The 24,406-nt window shown below is 35.8% G+C and overlaps 4 protein-coding genes across 7 annotated transcripts; 1 reads left to right on the top strand and 3 right to left on the bottom strand.

Annotated features, from left to right (window-relative positions):
- Positions 1 to 1,869: 1,869 nt before the first annotated feature.
- On the top strand, positions 1,870 to 2,896 carry LOC147792987 (uncharacterized). 2 transcript variants are annotated; one of them, XM_087123493.1, is made up of 2 exons: positions 1,870 to 2,461; positions 2,590 to 2,896. In XM_087123493.1, exon 1 carries the CDS (start codon positions 1,957 to 1,959, stop codon positions 2,458 to 2,460), a length of 504 nt encoding a protein of 167 aa, XP_086979619.1. In that variant the 5' UTR covers positions 1,870 to 1,956; the 3' UTR covers position 2,461; positions 2,590 to 2,896. The 2 variants fall into 2 exon arrangements, with proteins under 2 accessions (XP_086979619.1, XP_086979620.1); XM_087123494.1 differs by having other exon boundaries at positions 1,870 to 2,478.
- Positions 2,897 to 6,581: 3,685 nt separating this feature from the next.
- Positions 6,582 to 8,672, bottom strand: LOC111793761 (Glutaredoxin family protein). Its single transcript, XM_023675794.2, has one exon. It carries the CDS (start codon positions 8,076 to 8,078, stop codon positions 6,816 to 6,818), a length of 1,263 nt encoding a protein of 420 aa, XP_023531562.2. The 5' UTR covers positions 8,079 to 8,672; the 3' UTR covers positions 6,582 to 6,815.
- Positions 8,673 to 13,807: 5,135 nt separating this feature from the next.
- Positions 13,808 to 17,930, bottom strand: LOC111792332 (3-dehydroquinate synthase). Of its 2 annotated transcripts, XM_023673724.2 has the most exons (11): positions 17,878 to 17,930; positions 17,530 to 17,687; positions 17,169 to 17,420; positions 15,571 to 15,737; positions 15,308 to 15,406; positions 15,125 to 15,193; positions 14,914 to 15,054; positions 14,745 to 14,834; positions 14,466 to 14,633; positions 14,200 to 14,278; positions 13,808 to 14,116 (listed from the first exon to the last, which is right to left on the bottom strand). In XM_023673724.2, the coding sequence occupies exons 2-11, from the start codon at positions 17,609 to 17,611 to the stop codon at positions 13,995 to 13,997; spliced, it is 1,269 nt and encodes a 422-aa protein (XP_023529492.2). In that variant the 5' UTR covers positions 17,612 to 17,687; positions 17,878 to 17,930; the 3' UTR covers positions 13,808 to 13,994. The 2 variants fall into 2 exon arrangements, with proteins under 2 accessions (XP_023529492.2, XP_086979122.1); XM_087122996.1 differs by lacking the exons at positions 14,914 to 15,054; positions 17,878 to 17,930 and having other exon boundaries at positions 17,530 to 17,812.
- A 365-nt stretch (positions 17,931 to 18,295) lies between these two features.
- Positions 18,296 to 21,284, bottom strand: LOC111793859 (plant cysteine oxidase 2). 2 transcript variants are annotated; one of them, XM_023675923.2, is made up of 5 exons: positions 20,842 to 21,284; positions 20,142 to 20,260; positions 19,858 to 20,038; positions 18,767 to 18,973; positions 18,296 to 18,676 (listed from the first exon to the last, which is right to left on the bottom strand). In XM_023675923.2, the coding sequence occupies exons 1-5, from the start codon at positions 21,062 to 21,064 to the stop codon at positions 18,549 to 18,551; spliced, it is 858 nt and encodes a 285-aa protein (XP_023531691.2). In that variant the 5' UTR covers positions 21,065 to 21,284; the 3' UTR covers positions 18,296 to 18,548. The 2 variants fall into 2 exon arrangements, with proteins under 2 accessions (XP_023531691.2, XP_023531690.2); XM_023675922.2 differs by having other exon boundaries at positions 18,296 to 18,679; positions 20,842 to 21,282.
- Between the last annotated feature and the right edge of the window lie 3,122 nt (positions 21,285 to 24,406).

The raw sequence follows: 24,406 nt of genomic DNA, 5'->3' as shown, positions 1-24,406 counted from the left end.
GTCAACTCGAAAATTTGTTTAGTCAACTAGAAACTTGAACCAAACCAATTCAGTTCTAAAAAATTAACTCAACATAACCCCAAATAGATGTATAGGTCAAGATCTACACGAACATCAAGAAGTTCTGCATAGTATGCTTGTGAATGAAACCTCATAGGGTGGTTGACGAGCTGATCAATCTTCGAGTTTTTCTCTTCTCAGTGAAGGATCAGATAGCATTTTTGTTCCTCCAAATGTTGGAGCTAAGTTTTAAAAAAAAAAAAAAAAAAAATTGTAGAGAAGGGCGTTTCAGAACATCTACCATATATGTCCAAAATATTAAATAACGAATCTACGTACTATCGTTATGGTGATACATGAATAATCCAAGTGAATCTAATGGCCAGATATATCCGATGAACCTTTTAAATTAGACTTGATATTTTCAAAATCTGTCGATGTGCAGCCATATCATTAACGATGAATTAAGTTTATTCGTTAACATTGAAAGTATATTGAATTGGCTATAAAAATCATATTGAGCAATATAAATGAAAGAACACCGCCCTCACTGGAGGGTTCATAGCTTACTCAAGATTAAGATCAAGTCGCATGTAATTATCCTATGAAATATTAATTTTTTCAATTAACGGATTTATAAATAGAGATTAAATATTTTTTTGATAGCCTTATGGAAACTAATAACATATGATATTCTCACTCATATATCTTCACATGAACGATTTAGATTAAATTATTTATAACGATGACAAAATGGTTATATCAAGAATAAAACACTCAACCTTATCCATATATTATAAATCATTTAACTTAGTATTTGAACATGATCTCTCCTTATATCAACCACATATTGTTCAAGTTTACACGGATCACTTCAAACTTTTCATACTAACCATTAAGAGGTTTTAGAAGATAAATCCTAACGATTTTGAAATTCGTGTCTACCCCCGTTCGGAGACCAGCGAAAAGGCTGGCAATCATCCGATGCCTGGCTCTGATACCATTTGTAATGCCCCAGATTCACTGCTAGCAAATATTGTCTTCTTTGGGTTTTCCCTTTCGGGTTTCCCCTCAAAGCTTTAAAACGCGTTTGGGAAGGTTTCTACACTCTTGTAAATGGTGTTTTGTTCTCTTCCCCAATCAACGTGGGACATCACACTTAAAGTAGTAAGTTTTGCTATGTAGCGAAATACTTTATATTAAATATATAAGCTATATTAGCAATATACCTAAAATGAAATATATCACTCCCATACTTATTATTATACTTAGATATTATGTAAATGAATGATACACGACGTCGGTTTGGCTCTCTCCAGTCCACCTGTCATTAAAAAAATTAAAAAAAATCTCAATTTCAGATATTTTTATTTTCCACCCATTTTAGTTGTTAGAATTATGGAGGACACGTCAGATCGTCAATGGCTGTGATGCTCCGTCCATCACCCGCCGTCCCAAATGCAAATTCCAACTCTAAAGTGCCACCTGTCTCCCAACGCCTTACTAACGTCACTCACCTCATGACTCACCGTCTGGGCCCCACTATTCCACGTCCACTCCCCTCCCGCCACGACTCCACCCTAAAAAAACACAACAAATTTATCGAAACCACCAGAATCTACATGACCAATCCCCTTCTGCCACGTGAGTCAAAAATTTACCATTGGTGATTACCCCATGATGTGGCATAAATGAAGTGGAAATTCAGTAGTGACGTGGCGGACAGCGAACGAAATCTCTTTTTCCTTGTGGCTTAGATAAAGGAAAACGGTTTTTTGACCATTCCAAATAACCCCCGTTTGCATTTGCCTCAGCCACGTAACCATCTCGAACCGCACCGTTTAATCTCGGGGGTATAAATACAAGGGCTCAGCCTCTGTTCTTTGCATCAGTTAGAAGAGAAAAAAACAGGGTAGCGAATTGCGGATCCAAAAGAAACCTAAAATCGGCGTCGTAATGACGAAGCAGTTGAAAGAGAATCAAGAACCACTTATCTCCGGCGAGTTTCTGGCGGTGGAATCGACGAGGATGACTTGTAATCCTTGTGATTTTCACTCAGCGAAGGCGGACAAGGAAGTGGAAACGGATCAGGAAAGTATAGGATCGTCGGAGGAAACAGAATCGCCGAGATCAGTAACGAAGGTTGCGGACTGGAGGAAGAAATTGGCATATGTTCATTACCAGATTCGGAGAATCAGAGAGGAGGATTTGCATCTTGGTGAGGATATCGGCGAAGGCTTCAACGCGAAAGAGAAGATGAATTCGATCGGAGATTGGTGCGATGTTGGATATCAATGTAATCATCATCATCATCATCATCATCATCATCATCATCATCATAATCCTCCTCATTTTTATCATAACCGCGTTACTCCACAAATGAACGTTGTAATTTTCTCGCGGCCGATCTTGCCGAGCTCGCCACTCAGCGGGAAGAACACACTTAGGGCTTTAAATTAAGGTACTCTAAAAATCAAGGTACTGTTTCTCAATCGGTCGGTATTTGTGTTTTCGATTTCGATTTCGAATCTGTGAAATTAATTGAATCTTTGAGAAAACTGAAGGTTTCAATTCTTGTGATTGAGTTAGGTTTCGCTCCTGATTTTTGCGATTAGTTAGACTGAGCAGAAAAGATTGGGAAATTTTGATCTCCGGCGTACGCCAAATTTTCTGGCTGCTTAGTTTTTAGAGTTTGATTAAATTTGAAGGAAGAAATTAGAGGGATGAACAGTGATACAGAATCTGGAGATCAAAACCGCTACTGTAAAGTCTAATTTGAATGAAAAAGAAGAAGAAATGCGTGAATTCTGATGATGTAAATAAATTTCTGTCTCTCTCTGTTTCTTTGATATTTTGAAACTACAATTATATATAATAGCAATTATTTTTGAATCCATTTAAAAATATGCATTCTTCATAAGACTTATTTGTCATTTCATTTGGCTGTATTTTTTGGTCATTTCTTGCACCATTTTCCAATGCCAGTTTCCTGCCGTTGTGTGCAAATTTGATATAGACTATGAAGAATATTACGAGAATTTACGTATGTTCTACATAGTCACATTTTTTATGGTCATAAATCTTATTATATTTTTGGAGATTAATTTGAAGGGAATGAGTTTATTGAAAAGTTTATCGATTACTTTGATTTAGTATTGGGAAAAAAAATGAACTAAATATTTAAATACTAAAGCAATGAATTATATACTTAAATACTAAAGCAAAGAATTTATCATAATACATATGAATTTAAGACATATCAAACACTAGTCGAACGAAATTAATAACTAAGAAAAAAATTTGTAGGCTTCTCTCACACAATTATCTTGTCAGATTAAAATGTTGAGTGTGACCCACAACTTGAACGATCTCGGATCTGTGTAGAATCTCTCTTACACATTATTTTGTCAGATTAAAATGTTTCGGGGTGACCCCACAACTTGGAATGATCTCAGTGTAAGCTCTATAGCTCATTTGAACTTGTTCAAATTCAAATCAGGAAAGATTTTTGGCATTTTTAGCTCTATAGCTCACTTGAACTTTCAAATTCAAATCAGGAAAGATTTGAGCATTTTCAACCGTCACACTACTTTATGACTACACATAAAATATACCTCATATATGTGTATATGAAATTTCAATCCACCTCTTATATGTGTATATGAAATTTCAATCCATGTAATTCAACGTGAATTGGAATGATTTGAAAAACTCTTTTAAAATTTCTTTAATACGTTAATATATGAATGGAATAACATTGAATGCTATCGATATCATACATTAGTATGTTTGGGAAACAAACAAACACTTGGTATGAAGTGCTATGAATGGATGTTGAAAATTTAGGAGACAATAGAGAAATAAATTATTGGTGTGGGGACTTTTTGTAACTTCACTCTCTCATGCTTCTAATGAATTGCTACCTTCCCACTTCCTTTTAATAAAGGCTATATTTGCTTTGGTACATCTTAATGGAGAGAAAAAACTTGATATCGATTTTTTAAATTAAGGGTGTGGAAACATCTTCTTAGTAGACGCGTTGACAGCGATACATAAAGAGCTAAAGCAAATAGTATCTACTAATGGCGAGCTTGGGCTCTTACAAATAGTATCATAGCCAGACACTGGACGGTGTACTAGCGAGGTTGTTGAACTTCAAGGAGAGTAGATTGTGAAGTCCCATATGGGAAACGAAGCATGAGTGTGGAAACCTCTCCTTAGTGGGCACATTTTAAAATTATGAGACTGACAGCAATACGTAACATATCAAAGCGAACAATATCTATTAGTGATGGCTTTGGACTATTACACGGTGAGAGATTCAAACTCGATGGATGATACATATTTTATGTTAGTTGAGATATGTTCATATTAGCTATATCATATTTATGAAATATTTTTTGCGTTCTTCGATTCTAAGGTTTCAATTCTACTTCTAAAGTTTAATTTTTGAATTTTAATCTAAAAATTATTATTATTATTCTTACTACCAACAAATTTAACGTTATAATATGGTTTAAATGATTGAGTCGAAAATAACCTAATTATATTTTCACTTAGTGAATTGGGCATGCCTATACAACTACTTTCATACTTTACTTAGATTTAAATTAAATTATTTTAAACTTCTTTTTTGGTTGAATAATAAAAAATATTGAATCATAGGAGCAAAAGAAATCATTCTTTATGTCTTAACTTTTCCTCGCATTTGTAACGGTCCAAGCCCACAGTTAGCAGATATTATCCATTTTGAATCATTACGTATGGTCGTCAACCACGATTTTAAAATGTGTCTACTAGGGAGAGCTTGTTCCCCTCTTCAACCAATGTGGGATCTCACAATCCACCTTCCTTGCAGGCCCAACGTCCTCACTAGCACATTCTGTTGATCCAATTTTCAAAATTTCAAGAAATCGAGCTGCGTAAAATTTTACCGTATTTTCTACATTTTCAATGTTATATTTTATTTTGATTCTATTTTATATGTGTTTAATTGTGTCCTTTCATCATGGTCCGATTTTTTCGAAACCTCAAAAATTGAGTCGTGTGAGCTATTTTAAATTAGGAAAAGGCTTTACCAATTAGTCCTACACGTGATTGCATTACACAATGAAAACTACTCGTATAAAATTTACCATAAAATGAAAACTACACAATGATTGCGTTACACCTGACTACTCAATCTATGACATAAAAGTTGGATTGGGTTATATTTTTTCGTTCCCCGTAGGTTGAATGTTGAAAAGTGAAAAAAAAAAAAAAACATTTGTCTATTTGCAAGTTGGCATTTTTTATTGTCGGGTTTGTAGGTCAACTTGACCGACCTAAAAATAGGGTAGAACTCTAAGAATAAGGACGGCATAATTATATGATATTGTCCACTTTAACCATAAACAGGATCATTCCCTCGACAATCCTCAACATCAGACCCTACCATAGTTTTAAGATTATTATGAAAATTAAGAATATAACTAATTTTAGTGATGTATAGTGACGGTCCACAATGGTATGATATTGTCCACTTTGAACATAAGCTCTCACCCTCAAACAACCTCCACTTAATCGATGCTTGACTCCTTATCTAGAGCCCTCGAACAAAAATAAGAGTAAAGGACATGACTCTGATACCATGTTAAGAACCACAAACCCTCCACAATGGTATGATACTGTCCACTTTGAGCCTAAGCTCTCATGGCTTTACTTCCTTAATTAGCCGACATGGGATTCCCCTCCCAACAATCCTCGATGATATACTTATGATCTTCTATTTAATTAGTCAATTAGGACTTTGGTCACACAACAATCTTGAAGTACCACCGTCCACTTTGATCAACACATGTTGGTTTTGTCATATTTCTTAGAGTACATAATAGTAGTGATTATTGAATCTATTGTGTACAGAGATTTCGAGACTATTCGAGAGTGAGCGCGTATATGCAAAATGGACAATATCATACTATTATAGAGAGTCGTGCTTTCTACATATATAATTTAAGGATACTACATTCATTGGAACGAGACATTTTTTAAAAATAAAAAGATTTATAAAATAAATAAATAAAAATTGTGGGCCATGCTTGTGAGAAGAAGCAATTTATCAATAATTTATTTTCCCCTCTTGTATGCATGTACATGAATTATTGAGCAGCCATGGTGAGTTGTGACCAACTAAAGCTCATTTGGAATACTTTTTCATCAATATAAGGTCTCCTTCTCTTACGCGTTTTAAAAACGATCATGTTATGATCGTTCGAACGACATAGCTCCACACACTACACATAAGAATAATTTGTTATTCCGTCTCATTTCGTCACGTACATGTTTTTGGTCTTTCATTTTGAGCACCGACTTCCCCCTCCCTGCTTTACCATCAAGTTCAGATCTACTCCTCTCTAATTCTATCATCATGTTCGGATCTTGGTCTTTCTGTTGGTTGATTCAATGAATGTTGTAATCCTTCGATCTAATTTGATTGAGAGATGTATGTATTAATTAATGTCGATCTAGCTTAACAAATTAAACCCAATTCAATGCAACAACGTTTTTTGATTTTATATCCAAGATTGAAAACAGAACAGAAATGAGTATGAACACATAACGTTATTATTATTATGATTCTGTATTTTTTCCGGTTAGATTATGTTCCTCTATTCTCCACCAAAAACACATGTAAAAAAAAAAAAAAAAAAAAAAAAAAAAACAACTCTTCCACTGTACAAACAAAAACAAAGAACAGAGCAAAACCCAGAAACCAAATCAAAGAAAAAAAAAAAAAAAAGATGAAGAATTTTCAGATTTGCAGTTCGAATCCGCCATTAATGGCAGCAGATCGGGCACCTGACAAGCCCATTTTCATTGCAATCGAGACATCTCTGGAACCCATATCCTTCTTCTTCGTCTTGTTCCTCGTCTTCTTCATAGAACACTTTACAGCTTCCACAGCAGGTCTCACATGGCACAAATCTGATATCCCCACACGCCTCACACCCACCCCCTTCGCCATTTTCAACCTTCTCGCAACACTCGAGCAATTTCTCAAGCTGCCCATCTTCATGGAATCTCCGGATTTCTTCTGCCCCACCGATTTGTTTCCTCCCAATGAACACTCTGGGTAAGCTCCTTCCGCCATTTTTGTTCTGTTCTTCCATTAATAGCTCCTTTAGCTCCTCTTTAAACCCAGAATGCATTGACACGTCTCTTTCATCTACATGAACTCCAATGGCTCTCAGAATCGCTCTCACATGGCAGCAATCTTCATATGTCTTACGAATCCCTCTCAAACTTGTGAAGTATAGAATCACCTTCTCCCTCTTGAATTTCTTTGAATCCATGGCGGCCAACGGCAATTGTCGGAGGTGAAATGGGTGATCCGGCGACAGCTTTTGTAGGGATTTTTGAAACAATGAAATCACTTCTGGATCGAAATCGGAAACCACCGATTCGAAATTCAGATTCACATCGTCTTCTTCTTCTTCTTCTTCTTCTTCTTCTTCTTCTTCTAATTGAAGCCAGAGGGGTTTCGGAGATGAATCGGTAACGGTTTCTTTCGGAATCGTCTCCGGCCGATTGAATGACGGATCGATAACCGTCCGGCTACCGAAATCGAACGACAGGCTCCGAAATTGGGTCGGAGATGGGACAGGGCTAACATCTTCAAGCCCTTCCATCAGCTCCCATGTATTAATCATCTCCGGCTCCCCCGGCGGTGTTCTAACCGGAGTTTTCGCGGCGGGTTTACCCATTTTCTCTGTGATTATACTCGACCATGTCTTCGCTTCCGCCAATCCTTCCCGGAAATCCCCAATCGTTTTGTAATCTTCGTTTCTCCTTGATTGACGTTGATGATAACCACCACCATCGCCATCGCCATCGCCATCGCCATCGCCATCGCCGCCGCCGTCCCTATTGATTCCGAGCTCCAACGAGCCTAATGTGGAGGAGGTTAGGGCAACGACGTGGTAACTATCGCCATTACTTTGCGGTGGATGATGAACTTGCATCGAGTAGCTTCGAGAAATCGGCGAATATGGCCGCCGGCAATGGCGGCATCGATTTGGTTTCGAACTTACACATCCCATTGACGGATTCAACAAAAAGGGAAGAGAGAAGATTGCATAAATTTAATAATTACAATTGTGTAAGAACAAATTATGATATGAATCAGATCGAAATGGAAGATCCAGAAGCGAAAATTTGGAGGATCGAAAACGAAAATAATACAAAACATTCAGGAACAGGGTTCGGAATGAAAAGAATCAATAAATTGAGATTGGAAGAATCGCGAGAACCGTTGTTCCCCCTTTTTCTTCTTCATCTGATGGCCAAATTGCAGAAATCAAAGGATCATAGGAAGGTGCATAAGAAACAACATGAACAAGAAGAAGAAGAAGAAGAAGAAGAACAGGGGAAAAACAGAGAGGGTGGAGAAGAGGAACAGAGAGCATCAATGGCGGACGGAGGAAGAAGGAGAAATGGGGGATTTGGGGGATATGGTGTTTTGGGGGGAGAGAGAAATGGGGAGTTGGGGAATTGGATTTGGATTCCAGAGATGAATGGAATGGAATGGATGAAGTTTCTCTCTCTAGATTTGAGGAGAGAGAAAGGGAAGGAAGAAGAAGAAGAAGAAGAAGAAGAAGAAGGGGAGCGAATGATGAATGGCATTAAAAGAGGTAAATTCAGAACCGAAATTCAAGTTGGCGTTCTTCTTATATACACTTGTAAGCTTTCCACAACAAAATCGAAACCGATTTTTAAATCCAATTTTTTTTTGTTTTTTAACTTTACCAAGAAATAGTCACCGTCTACACGGTACCGGTTGGGTTGGGTTGGGTTGGAATTTAACCCTCTTTTCGAGTTAGTTTGGTCAAAATTTAACCAAACTCAAACCCAAATAAAAATGTAACCCAACTCAACCTTTATAATTTGGGTATGGTAATTCGAATTAGTTGGATAGACAGGTCATATGAATACCCCTAGAATCGGTTGGGTGATTAGGTTATCGTTTCCTAATATTGTTTTCTATTACTCCATCTCAACGTTGTCATCAACCACCATGGACCTATCCTTAAAGAAGTAGTCATCGTTTGTTATTAACAGATCTGTAGCGGCCAAGGAAAGGATTGCACGAAACTGGCCAAAGCTCGTCATAGGATCTTATGCACGAGGATTGTAATGAAGCTACTTGTCTCGGTTGGTTCGATTAGACCAATTAGTGATTTGGTTTAGTTAAACCATTTGGTTCAGTTCAATTAGATTGGTTTGATTCAGCTTAAGGTGAGTATGATTCAACTTTCTCTCGTTTTAAGCTAGCATTAAGTTGGATAAGATTGACTTAGGTTGTTTTTCAAAAAGGAGTTTTGAAACGAAGAGAGTGGTGTATCGCTATTTAGATTCAGGTAAGTTGTTCATCCATGTTATTTACTCCGTGATAGTTTTGTATGCATACAAAATTTATTTTGAAATGTTTTGGGACCGCTTGGGAAATAAAACTATGGCAATTGCTCGTCACTAAATGAGCTAATTTTACCACCATGGTCACGTGCTAGATAACCTACGGTTCGGTTCATGATCCTAGGTAGAGAATTAGGATTTTGATTTTGACCCACAAGCTAGATGATTAGTATCTCTAGGCTCGATTGAGGTTACAGGCAAGATGATCCTCTTATCAGTGTAGGTCACAGGCTAAATGACTTTAGGTTTCTCGGTTCATGTTTCACTTTTATTGGCGTGTTAGCAAATCTAACCCTAACAGATGGTTACACATTTAATATTTTTAATACCCAACCATTCAAACTTTCAACGTACTTTTAAATGTTATAAAAGGGACTCGAAACAAATTTATTTTATTTTATTGAAATAATTATGTTTATCGATTTTATATACTTTTTTTCCTCTAATTTTAAAATGATGGTTACGTGCATTTAGTGAAGAATTTAGTCGATCTAGGTATAGAAAAGTCGGGTTTTCTGAAAGTGCAAAAAGAAATAATAGGCATTTGGTCGAGGCTTAGGTATATAAAACTAGTTTGAAAATCTTAACTCAATTATTTTGTTCTTTAAGACTTTTAATTCAAAAACGTCTCATTCGGAAATAAATTACGTTAATATATCTCTCATTGTCACGTGTCAAACAAAAAATTATTCTCAATCATCTTAAATATAAAGATGTATATATGTAGACTTCAAATAGATATTTTATTAATTTTTACGATTTTTTATTTCTTGATTTATTTTTCGAGGAGAGAAATTTAAATAGTCATTTTTTTAAACACAAAACCGATACAACAAGCGATGTCTATGGAGCATGGATGCAGAGACCTTTCTCATCCCGTCTTTGCCGTTTTATTTTATTCTTATTCCCTCAAATTCTCTATTTATTGTAGCGGGAATTAGGTTTCTGACCTATAATTATTTCTATATTTTTGGGGTGGAGTAGTGATGGGGACGGAGAATGTAATTCTGTCTCCGACTCCATTTAGTTAACGGGGAGAAATCTCTTCTTACTTCTTCCCTCATTTTACTTTTAAGTGGAAATTCTCTGTTCCACTTGAGGCAAATCCCCACGGGCCCGACCCCACGAGTAAATAAACAATCCAACAAAAAAAAGAAAAAAAACAGAGAGTCGAAAAATGTCATACTAACCTTAAACGCCTCTAAAATATCATAAATGTCTCTGGAAGAGTTGAAAAATGCGAGAAAATGGTCTGAAGATATCAAACCAAGCTAGATCAACAGAGAAGTTGAGTTTGAGACATTAGAAAGTGTAGTGTTCCAACAGCTTCAAACGGCTTAAGTGAGATGAAATTGAACAATTGTTATAACTTATGAAACCGACGGCCTAGGGATTGTGTTAAAGAATCTTTAAGTAAAAGCTCTCAGGATTTTTCTTTCGACTTTCCTAAAAGGCCTTTAAGTTGGACCAAACTCAGCTACATGAACTAAATCAAACCAAGCTAGATCGCTTCTTCAACCTCGCATGGATCAGCGACAGCTTCGAGAATTCGACAAAGAATCTCAATGACTCCCTACAATATTCCATGGAGTTTCATGGCAATTGGGATCCGTGACAACAACCCGTACACAACGGGATGGTCACATTATAAGCTTACTTGAATTGGAACGAGTTTGAATGGTAACATTATAATCCAAAGTTTCGTGAACTACCCGATGGATTAGTTATAAATTGTATAAGCTCATTAGAATATCATTTTTAATACAATAAATATCTCGACTCTTAACTATACTTGTGTGAAACAACACAATATCATGTAATAATACAATCAACAACGAAACCGATGATCGCAATTTTTGCAGCAATCGAACATAGCTAAACAAGGGCCTAACCGAATCGGCACGTGAGTGAATGGAGATGATAACGAGGCGACGTGTGGAGAGAAAAGAAAAGTTAGATTAATAATCATAGAGACATGTGGCCATGACGTGCACGTGCAGCACGTGCAATTGTGTGAGATAATTGATACAAAGTTTTAAAGGCAAAAGGAAAAGAGCTTTGGATCTCACAGCCACACGCCCCTATACTTCCAGTTCCCATCATGACTGCAGCTTGTGAAGGAGGCATATCATTTCATATGCTCTTCAACTTGTTAATTTTAATACCAATTTAGCCCTTATCGTTAAAAATATCGTTCGGCAATCGATTATAGGACTTTAAATATGAGTATGAACGTGGCAGTGTGCACAGTCCCGTGCTAATTGACATGGGTGTTCAGAAAATTTAATGACCGAGACATTCTCTTACAACATAGTCACGTTATTTGCTCCTCGCTTCTAAAAGTAAAAATTATCTCCAGAGATGAACACTCAACATGTTTTGTCCTCACTCACATGCTTAACGTCACCCAACATAGAATTGCTTCTAATTTTGAAATTCCTAGGATTGAACCATTGAAAAAGAAGGTGCACCATATTGGTAGAGGTAACAACGGCGGTTCTGATGGGAGTCTTTTCGTATGGTCTCCCAAGGCCGTTAATGGGTGGCTTTTTCCCGTCTTTCTTGGCCCTCCCTCTTTGTTTCTTTGTTTTTGAGTGATGAACAACTCGTTTCGCTCCCTATCATACTCCTTTCCATCTCTCTTTTTGCTTTTTGCTTTTCCCTTTTCCCTTTTCAGTTTGGGTTAAGTGTTTCTTTCTATACACGTGAATTTCTAAGACACGGGAGGATGCAATCATTCTTCCTTTCTTTTATCCTTCTCCGATATGAAATCAATATATATTATCGTATCAATGTAAATAGTGAATTGATAGAAATTTAGAAGAACAATTCTTACCAACTTCTTCGCAACATAACTTCTATGGATTCAGTAATAAATCTCACATCGTGTAAGTTTATAATCAATCAATCAATCAATTTAGACAACACAGACGAGCAGTTGCTTTTGAGATAAAAGTATTAGACAGATATTAGTAAAGTGTGTTCATAAAACATCCATCATTAATATTCAAATATCAAATCAATGTCTATGGATGAGATGAGTATTATGAAAATGATTTGACAAATGTTGGATATATCTCCATAAGGTGTTTATCTCCTAAAATCATTACTGTTTAATATTACTTAAAAAAATAAAATAAAATAAAAACTTACGCTCTAAAGTCAACTCATCCTATTTGTAACCGATGTTAATAATACAGTGTGTCTTATAAATGTTTAATATTTGAGTTTTATGAGATCTTAGTTATTAATGTATAATTTTTTTAAATAAATAAAAAAACACAACTCTAAACTCAATCTAACCCAACTCGAAAATAGAGAGTTGGGTTATGAACTCCATTCAGACTGTTCGGGTAACCAACTTGTTTCCTATGCATACATGTTTTTTAATATTATTTTAATTATAACCTACTAATTACTATAAATTTAGTTTAAATATTTAAAGGGTCGTGTAAGACTTAATTAAATAAAAGGTACATGAATGAACCGAGACCAATAATGTGCATCTTCTTCGTTTTGAGTAATTTTATGTTGGTTGGCCTCTTGGGATGCTGAAAATGAGGAGTAATATAGCCATGTCATCGAGAAAGTACCGACACCATCAGGTGCTGAATTCCAATTTTGAATCCTAGGTATGAGTCGTTAAAGGTCGTATTAATTTAGTGGATAGACTTTAAAAACTTACAAGTAAATTATTCATAGATGTTTTTTTCTTCTATTTTTTATCTTGAAATATAGAAAACAGGAAAGTAGTTTCCAATAATTAAAGTATAATAGTAAATGATTATTATTTGTATTATTGGTGTTTATATAAAACTTAATGCGTAGAGAGAGATATGAGCCGATATCGTCTTTTTTTTTATTTTTCCTTACGGGCTTTCCAGGCTTTCCTTTCAAAATTTTAAAACGCGTCTGTTAAAGAGAGGTTCTTCTCCAATCGATGCGGGGCCAACGTCCTCACTAACACTTGGTCCTCTCCAATGTAGATTCTCTCTCCACTCCAACCGATGTAGGATCTCACAATCCACCTTTGTTCGAAGCCCAACGTCCCTACTCGCACTCGTTCTTCTCTCCAATCAATGTGGAATCTCACATGGTAATAATAAGACTGTTCGTAGGGTATTTGGAGTTGTTTAGTGATGAGTGTTTTTAGGCTTTATAGCCATTGCCAATAGTAACTTTTTAAGTTCAAAATGAAAAATTAGGTCGTTCATTATAGGTTCGAGAAATTACTATAAACGACAATGCTTCTAATATCAAATTACTATACACAACAATGAGTAAACACTTCCAAGTTAATTTGATTTGTTTTACCTCAACATGCTTCTAATATTAAATTACTATAAACGACCATGAATAAACACTAAGACCATATTTATCATTGATACTCACAGAAGTAGTCGTTGGTGTGATCGTTAGTGGTAAGATTACAACAATGACAGACACGGTGACAGTACGATGATATTTTAGTCATTTTCATATACCTATAACTTTGGAAGAGATTAGCAATGGTTTCAAGTATTTCACTCAAAATAGCTTAACAATCATTTCTCTACAATAAACTCTTGGATTTCAATACCTGTATGCCTTGCTTCTCCTTGCAGTCTCAAGAACACTTCATCGCCAACTTTAAGTGAGGTAACAGGGATGGCTTTCTTCTCATTTCCTGCACAACATTCAAGCCAAATTTTGGAGAACAAAGCAAAGCAAAGCAATACAAAGCTCTAATTTGAGATACGGATCATCGACCTCGACCGGGGCAGACTAAGGCAACCGTTTCTGCGTTCTGCAGGAGGATGCTGTACAGTGTTTGCTCATCTGAATCTCTCTGCCAATAGTAAATTATTCTAGCAAGTCATTTCTAGCATCACACCCAGATAAACAGACATACAAAATTCAGCTGGGATCATACGGTTCAATGTAAGCAGCAGCAGAGATACTATGGAAGAAACCTTTTTAGTTCTTGGTTCATAGAAACGTTAACAGATCGATTCGGATAAAAACACTAACTGTACCTTTGCCTGGATGAGTACCAGCTGCCTAGTCTCTATCTTCACACGCCCAACAATAGCGGTTCGTTGCCTGCCTTCTTGATCAACTACGATTACCTCTTTGCCTGCTCGTAACTCAGAAAGGTAGCTCGTTTTTCCTCCTGGGACGGCTACATAGGCATGGACTGGTCCCTGAACATTCACAAATCAGAAGATGATGAAAAAGCTACAAAAGAATAAAGGACTACACAATTCTTCTGGCGTGCTGAGATTAATTGAGCCAAAATATTTAGCCAAACTCACAGCATTGACTCGAAAAGGTCGGCTTGCAATGTAATTCGACTCTAAGCATTCCGAGTGAACTAGAAATAGTCCTCTGGCGTAGGACCCGACCTACAGAAGAATTTCATCCATTTAGATGCTAAACTAGAAGCTAGGAGAGCAATATTAAGAGAAGAGAATGGCGGATTACTAGAAGTCCTTCACCGGGTCTCATGAGACTGCAGAGATCGACACAAACTCGATCTCCCATTCCAGCGACATGAATATGAGTTATAGTAGCTTTAGTCAAGCTCAGAAGATTACTAGCTTCATTTCTTCTGTCAAAATAGTCCTAATGATACTAAAACAATATAAGAAGCAAGAGTTTGCACTAAAACAAATCAAGCAAAATGATAAACCACCTTTAGCTGAAAAACAGCTTCAGGATCTTCAACTTTCAAAATAACTCCGCCCAGACCGTGTTCAAGCGCCTAGAAACGAAAACGAATTCAAATCATATCTTATGATGCTACGAAAATGACATATAGTACAGTAATATCATTTAGTCCATCTTTCCACACTGATACAGCCTCAAAAATATGCACCTCGAGGAAGATTTGAGCTTCGATAGGAGTTTTCGAGACTGCAAATACTGTTTTTCGACTCCCCTGAAACGCAGCAACAATATTCTCCGCAGGTATTATCTGAACATAAAAAGAATCACTTAAAAATCAAGGTTGTTTTAACCCCTAAATAGTACAGATTTATCATCAGTGTTTACATACTCATCCAGACAATTCAAAATCATTCTTGCAGTCCAGATAAAGGATGATTCAACCAACAGACTCGTATGTAAGCAACTACGAACCTGCCAATCTTGTAAATCCACAATAACATTGTCTACTGATGCATTTGATGGCTGAAGCTGCTCCAACTGCTGGGGGTTAGAAACCTCGATAACTGTGGCAATTAGTCTACCCTCTGCATCGAAAACTCCGTCCTCGTTGATAAAAAGTGGGCGTATTAGTGCAATTGCTGGACCATCGAACACCAAACTTCAAATTAGAATCCTCAAAAGAATTCAGTGATCAAGACCCTTTCGGACCAAATATATCTAATCAATAAACTCATCAGAAAATCAGATATGCTTGTTTATTTCGGGCTAAATATATCATTCCATCCCTCATTTTTTTAGTTTTATCTTCAGTGTTTTAGAAGTCGCTTTGTACTCGAGATATCAAAATTATAAAGCTGATCTCTACTCAATAACACCGTTAATAGTAAACAATGGACCGATGATTTGTCGTTTAAAGTATATATTGTTTTCTGTGAGCTAATGTTATTTAAATGTGACAAATTTTAAGTGATAGAAGACCCTTGAGACATTGAATAGAGAATAACAACTAATAAGTCTTTGCTAAAGTTACGAGGGACGAAACATCATTATTACCCTTTTTAAAACTTAAACCCTTAACTTGCCCATCTCTCACAACTTACATCTTGCTACACATTTGACTTGTAACGACTCATGCACAGGATTCAAATAATTCGAATTCGGTACTTGATGGTCCCAACATCTCCTTTGACAGGGTCACATTACTTACTTCTCGCTTATAAGAGTGAAGGCTACCCATACAAACCAACACAAATCCTTCTAGCATGTATTGTCCACACTCACGTGCATCCTAGGAAAATTTCAAAGAGATCACTCAACTTATAATTGCTCCAAGCAAGAAGTTTCTATGATTGAGCTACCGAAAAGGAAGGTACATCTTATTAGTACAGGTAGTGACTTTCAATTCTTTTAAGCCTTTCATAGCCATCCTCTCCTCAGGACCACTCTCGTTCGAATGTAACCTCGGTTCGTTCATGTACTCTTTTACTCGAGTGTCACATGTCCACCACACTTATGTTGTGCAACTCTAAAACCAACATTAACAACCCTATTTTCCTTTTAAAAACAAGGTTGTCAAGGCATGCATGACATGTCTAATATGCGGAGAAAAATCTCTTCGACTCATGCTCTCTAACACTTTCAACATTGTGGGGCAATTATAATCTCAAGAAATTTCGTGACACTACTAGAAAAGAAATTGTGTCTATTTTATCCATTATTTTCTATAAGTTTCTATTTAACACTTGCTTTTTTGTTTTGTTTCAACATCAAATAGCTAAAAAGAGCATCCCCTCTTGTAAGACATGATCATGGAATTATTTTCCAGCCGAAATGAACTATATAACCCATCTTGGGAAGACATTCAAGACCATTAAAGATGAGTTTAGCCAAACCCAAGTATCCCTTCTTAGACAAACACTTTTTGAAAGCATTCTTGACATAAAAGATGAGTGTCATGCGCCAGCAAAATGACATGGAAAGGTATAAGGTTTACGTTTTAAAAAGTGCAATAACGAATCGAAATCTCATCTATCTCATCAGATAAACAGAAAGGGAAACGAAAAGCTTACAGGACCATTCATCAGCAAGCTCCTTATTGTGAGGCGAGAAAATGAAGGTACTCCATCCCCTCTCAACCGCCGCCGTCATAACCTGCCGATCCTCACTCCAAATCCACACCCCCTTCGACGCCTCAATCGGAGACATTGAAGAGGACGACGAAGCGCAAGAACACAGTAAACGATTTATCTCCAAAGATTTACATTCACCACCAATGGCTCCGCCAAAACCCCTTGAAATCAGAGCGCGAAGTTTCAAATTATCTGAGAACCCCACCAAAGATTAAATGCCAAAGGAGCAAATCAGTACAGTAACGATGTAAAACCAACCAAAAAGAGAGGCGAAATGTGGTTCGAACTGCGAATTGAGAACCTGGTGCTTTGTGGGTGATGATCCGCTGTTTGGGAAACAGTGGAGAAACAGGCCACCAAGAGAGCAAGACCATGGCCGCCATCGTTTTCTTCCACTCTCTTTCGCTCGCCGCTGAGAAGCCCAAAGGCCCGGTGATGAAGAAGGTGGGCCGCTATAATCTGAAACCACAAGTTCACGAACAAAAAGACAGCGATCAGCATGGCCCTTCACAAAAGATTTCAACCTGACATCAATCGTATTGGTTTTGGCGTAAATTGGAACACATTTTTCCATCGTCAAACTAAGTAGCCTTCAACCCATAATTATTCGAGACGGGTTCTTATGGGTTAAACAAACATCCTTACTCACCCGATGACGAGTCCCTATAGGTTACCAATGGAGGTATACTCAAAGAATATTGAGATGGACAAGTATGATAATATCTACGATAGATTTCTTGGTCCAAAAAAATTTCTCAACCCAACCCACCTGCATTTATGAGTTTTTGTAGTTTTTGATTAGGTAAAGTTACATGTTATTGTGTACTTTTGTGCATCAGTGAGTGAATCGTTGGAAGAGAAAAGTCTCCCTTGTTGGATTAACGGGATTTCTTTGTTTTTATCTCCAAGTTATAATGTTCTGTAACTTCTGATCTTGGATGTTCTGTTCTTGGAATTCTAGTTTTTGTTTGGATATTGAGAGTTTACAAGTTTGAAGGTTTCTCGTTGCTAAAGTCGATAAATAGAAACACGTCTACTAATGAATTTGGACAAGGAAGAGGAAAATCTGGAAAGAAGCCTTTCATTTTGTGTTTTTTTCTCATTTTTTTGAAGTGAATCTGTTAAAACATGAACAAACTCGAATAGTTATTGGAAGAACATAACAAATCCATACTCCTTTTTGCTTATCACTATCTAACTTAACTATATACAAGGAAGATCAAAACCAAAACAAAGATTATATGCTGCACAGAAGAGGTGGCAGTCCCAATCCATGAACAGCATATTTTGTATCAAATGAACAACATTTGTTTGCAGAATTCACCTACTCTCTACTATCTTAGGCCCTCTGTACTCTGCTCCAACTGCAGCTAAGTCTTCTGGTTGCTCTCTTTCTTCAAGCCATGCATAGCTTTCCCTCTCATCTTCTGGGATCGATTTCCCGTCGACTGCTGTTTTTTGATCAAAATTATCATGTCAACATCTGCTGCTGCTTTGGAGGTAAAACAACACAAAGACAAAGTTGCAACAGTACATACCTGAAAATTTGGTGAAGGGAAAGTCGAGGTAATATGAGCAATGACGACCGTCTTGATCAGAGTAAGGTGGGCCAAGTACATCTAACACTGCACATGCGGTCACGGCTGTGAAGCAATGCATGTTTCCACCGTCTGCAGGGTAGAGAATGGTCGAGTCGCATGGTGCTGTGAAGTTGGCATCTACCTTAACTTTGGCCAACCTAATACCTGGAGATGTAAATGCTGATAGATTGGAATCTTACTTGCTTAAAACCATCACTCTTCCCTCTGTTTATTATAACTCAAAATTAGTTGATCTTCTCTAAATTGTGATATATTCATTAAGTTTTACGAACCATAAAGATAAAGGCCAGAAGATTTGAGATTCTTTTCAATAAACGTATCAGGATCATATGCATCCCGACTAATCTCAACAATTAAACACACAAAAAAAAGTTCATATTGTAAGATCCCACATCGGTTAGGGAGGAGAACGAAACATTCTTTGTAAGGGTGTGGAAACCTCTCCCTAGCATATGCGTTTTAAAAATCTTGAGGAAAGGGAAAGCCCAAAGAAGACAATATCTACTAGCAATGGGCTTGAGCCGTTACAAATAGTACTAGAGCCAGACACCGGATGATGTGCCAGCGAGGAGGCCAAGCCCCGAAGAGGGTGGACATGAGGTAGTGTGCCAGCAAGGACGTTGGGCCCCAAATGAGGGTGGATTGGGGGGTCCCACATTGATTGGAGAAGGAAACAAGTGCTAGCAAGGACGCTTGGCCCTGAAGGGGGTGGATTGTGAGATCCCACATCGGTTGGGGAGGATAACGAAACTTTCTTTATAAGGGTGTGGAAGCCTCTCACTAGCGGACACGTTTTAAAAACCTTGAGGGAAAGCCCAAAGAGAACCATATCTAACTTTTAGGTCAATGCTACAATGCCTTAACTAGTTGCTCGGGTTGGCCTATCAATTTTGGTTTTGTAACAGGACATGTCATCATCCAGCTTATGTTCTTACACCAGACAACTACCCATCAAACTACAATAGACATTTCCATCCATATAAACCAACTGCTGAGAGAGTACAGAACAATATTGTATAGAGACTCACTTGACGGAGCTGTGCCGTTTGAAGCATCGACACTCGCTGATATGCCATTCTCGGCACCGACCTCTGCCCAATCATACGCCTTGATGTGCATAGTCCCAAAGAGAAGCTTGCTGAAGACTGTCATCCCAGGATGGTTGTGAAGTGGAATGACACCTGAAGGAGGCAGGCAAAATATCCCCATCTGCAACACAACCAAAACTCAAAATGGTCAAAAAGTACATTCACTTAAAAGTATAGCTTCCCCAGCTAGACAGCTTCCTAATAAAGCAACAGAAAATGCATACGGAGAATTTGTTGTTCTCATAGAGGTGCAAATACGTTATAGGAGGAGTCCCTTCATCAGCTGTGGTTCGAAAATACGGCATCTCCGGCGACAACCCGACATCTACTGCCTTCATTTTATCTATATACAAGAAACATTAGTAACACAAAATGCAGGTCAGCCAGTTTCCAAGACTTCAATGAATTAAGATTTATAAAACTTGCCAACAGATTCTAATCAGCGTTAGAACATAAAAAACTTACACAAACTTATTCTATAACCATGGAACTTGAAACAATTTGTAATCTCCAGATAAAAGCTCAAATTCAATCATTGAATAGAAAAACCAAATCCATTGTTGAAGACAATCATTATCCAACTAAAATAACTCAAAGCACCAATATCTAGAACAGCACGTGCAGGAGCAGTGCAAGTTCCCAGCAACAGCCGAAGAGACCAAGCTAAAATATATATATATCTTTAAACCCACGATCCAAAATGAAAAGTACAGAAATAACAAATAAGAATGAAACCCAAGAAAAATTCACAAAACCTTTCCCAGATAGTACGGATCCTCAATTTCAAAACCCCACAAACAAAGCCAATAATCATAACATCAGACCACATTATCAATCAGAATTGGGAATTCAATTCAAAACAATGTAGGGTTTATCCGATCAGAAATTACACAAACAAAATCAAAAACGAAAGTAAAGACATACCGAGAACAGATTGTAGGCGTTGGATATCCTCAAGAGAGGGAACAATTCCAGTATCAGTAGAGGCAAAAACTTGCTTACATGTCTCGTAAAGTTTCTGAATCGGCGATGAGGGTTTCTTAGAGCGCCGCCGATTCTTCCTGGATTTATTGTTCTTAGTAGTTTCTTTGGGCAATTCAAAAAACTGTTTCCCCTTGCGATCAGCCAGAGACCTCTCAAACCCCATTAAAATTTCAAAAAAATGGCGGAAAATTGAAGGCGAAAAGTGGAGCAATTGGGGAAAAACAGAGATCTGGATAGAATTGCAAGAAGAAACAGGGTAAGGATTGAAGGGAGATGAAAAAATTAGGATATCTGGAGACGAAAACGGAGCAAGGAGAAAGAAGGGATATAAAAGAGAGAAAACTGGAGAGGTTTTAGCGGAGAGAGAGAGATGGGTTTGAAGAAGAGAAAACCAGGGGCCATTCCCAACCATTCCAGTGGGCTGTTCCAAACAGCGGATTTTGTTTTTTTTTTTTTTTAATAAATATTTTAATTTTAAATAAAAATAAATATTTTTTTTTTCTTTCCTAATATACTTTTTAACTAATATAATTTGTGACATGTAAGTAAACCAGAGATACGTGAATGAATCAATACTATATTTGAATGAAAATAAAGACTTCAAATAACTGAAACTCACTATCTATACCAACAAAATGCACTTTCCTTTTAAGTCTCTGTTTTAATTGGAGTTTAAGCAATTCTATGTTAGATACCTTCCTAGAATTTTTCATAAATGCATGTAAGCGATAACAAAACATTCTAGAAGGACTTGTGCTTGTCTGTGGAGATGACTATGACTATATAGTAGGAAGTAAAAAGTAATTTTATTTTTTAGGATTTATTTTATGAAGTAATGGAAGTAGATTATTTATTATTATTATTATTATTATTTAGCTATAACGATATATATAATCTTATCTTGTTTCTACTGAACTTATTTTTAAGAGCAACTAATAAAAGAAAGATGTTTTTTATCGTCGAGTTTCGAGCTTAACCTTCTTCTAGCATAGACCAGCTTGATCGACACGATATTTCAGTTGAGTTGGGTTGGTATATTCTAGAAGGAATAGGTTGGAGACGAGATGATTAACAAAATGACAAAAAAAAAATTATAAGATATGGTTACAAAATGGTATTATATTCATTATTTGTATGGAACGAGAGATTTTGAGATCGAGTTTGATGATTTGGACAAAAAATAATAATAATAATAATAAAGGTTCTTTTTATTAAAAAAAAAATTAAGAAAAGTAAGAGAGGAGATAATCTATTATAATATTATTTTCCTCTATAGACCCTAATATGTATCAATTATTTGTAAAAATAATAATAATAATATAATTTTTTTAATTTTTATTATGCAATGAGTTTTAATTAAAATTAAATACTCGACCCACCTAAATGGTATCTTGTCATAGTTTGACGTGGTTTGGTTGCATGTTGATGTTAGCATATTAAATATTCATGATATTATTTTTTTTACTAATACGAAACTAATTTTAAACTTAAAAAATAAATTAAATTATCTCGAGGTTTAATAATTTTAGAAATATAATACAAAACCATTTGAAATCTAAATATTCTAATAAATGCTAAATTTAAATCTCAAAAGTTAAAAAAAAAATTCATTAATATTTTTAGGTTAAAAAATCAATTAAACCACGTGATTTTATCAAATTAATCTTTTTGTTATATTCAATTAAAATTGAGGCTAAACTAATAAAGAACGTCTCTAAATTTTATATTTTGTCTAAAAATATTCATAAACTATTAAAAATTTAAAAATTCTTACCATTAGTATTATGTTTAAAAAATGCTCGTAAAATTAGAACAGTAACATTAACATTAATATTAACGTCATTTTGAATACTACTTTTAAAAATTTGTGAATATTTTTTAAATATGGTATTGACAGTAAAACTATTTTTTTAAATTCTTAAAATAGTTCAAAGTTATTAATGAAAATTTTGAAAACAAAATCAAACATTTTTTAACTAAAATATTAACGATTTCCCTTCTAAACAAACGGTAAAAGTATTTTTTTTAACTCTTTTAGGTAAAGGTTTTTTTTTTTTTTCAGTATTTTTATTAATTGAGCTTAAAATAAATTATAATATAGTTTTATTAAAAAAAAAAAAAAAAAAAAAGTCAAACAAACGTGAGAGAAAAAGGTAGAGATATTTTAATAGCACCAAAAATAGAGGACACGTCATCAAATACCTAACCAATAGCAAGTTTCCTCGTACCAGTCAAAAGAACACTGTCCCCTTATTATATTATTCCCCCAATGGAATCCGAATTTTGTTTTTCTTTTTTTAATTTTATTTTTCTGGGCCCCACCGGTGTGTTTTGCGCCTTGCCGGCTGTAACGTGTCGAAGCATGCCCTCACGTGGATGCCAGGTGCCACGCACATGACTTGGCTCCTTCCACGTCTTCATTATTATTTTCTTTTCCTTTTTTTTTTGGTTAAAATGTTAGCTTGCCATTTTTACACGTGTCTTGTTTCAGTTTGATATCAATCAAAATTCTTATTATTTTATAAAAAAAAAATTGATAAAATATTAAAAAAAAATGTATCAACATATAACCAACATTTTAACTTAATAAAAAAAATGTAAAATGTTTTTTTTAAATTAGATAATATTATATTATCGTGTTGTGACAAATATTATTATAAGATTCTATTAATGTGAGAAGAGATTGACGTTTTTGTTGAATCTTAAAGATAAATACTTTCTTTCAGAAAGAAAGAAAGAAAAAAGACGGTGACTACCATTTTTTTTCCTATGACACTGGGCTAAATTTCATATGGTGTATATAGGTCGAGTTGAGTTAGAGAAATATTTTAAACTTATTAGGTTAGTTGAGTTGGTGATTTGAATAGATTTCACAACCTGATAAGATAAGGAATCACTACAAGGGGAGTAAGATTCGGATTACCTTGTTGATCGAATATCCCAAGACAAGAATATTGTCTGAGATTCGAATCACTCCACAAGAAGAATCGATCATGTCTAGCTTGAATGATTCTTGTTGATCAAATATCTCAAAGGAAGAACACTTGTTTGAGATTCGAATCACTTCACAAGCAAGATTGATCATGTCGAGCTTGAATGATTTTACGTGCAATCTAAACTACATAGAATTGCAAATAAACTTAGCCATTGGCTAAGGAAAGCACAAATGCTCATTTTACTCTATTTTCCAAGTCTTCCTTGCAAATACAACATACATAGCTTTATATAGCCTCAAAATACAATAACTCTAAATTGTAATCCACCCAAAATTTATAACAATCAAACTTCATTTTTCTTCAATGTGTCATGAATTGAAACATCTTTTGATAATTTTGACAACTTTTTTTTCACATTTCATTGAAGTATATTGTATGATTGATGTCTTTTGGTTCATATCACAACCCCACCCCAACCCAACTCTCTTTTTTTTAGTTGAGTTGGGTTGTCGAGTAATTACTTATTTAAAAAAAAAAAATCATATATATGCTTGATAAATATTACATTG

This window comes from Cucurbita pepo, chromosome 4 (assembly GCF_057944985.1).
Source record: "Cucurbita pepo subsp. pepo isolate OVF chromosome 4, ASM5794498v1, whole genome shotgun sequence".
NCBI classification, from domain to species: Eukaryota; Viridiplantae; Streptophyta; class Magnoliopsida; order Cucurbitales; family Cucurbitaceae; genus Cucurbita; species Cucurbita pepo.
This window is presented reverse-complemented; position numbering and strand designations above follow the sequence as displayed.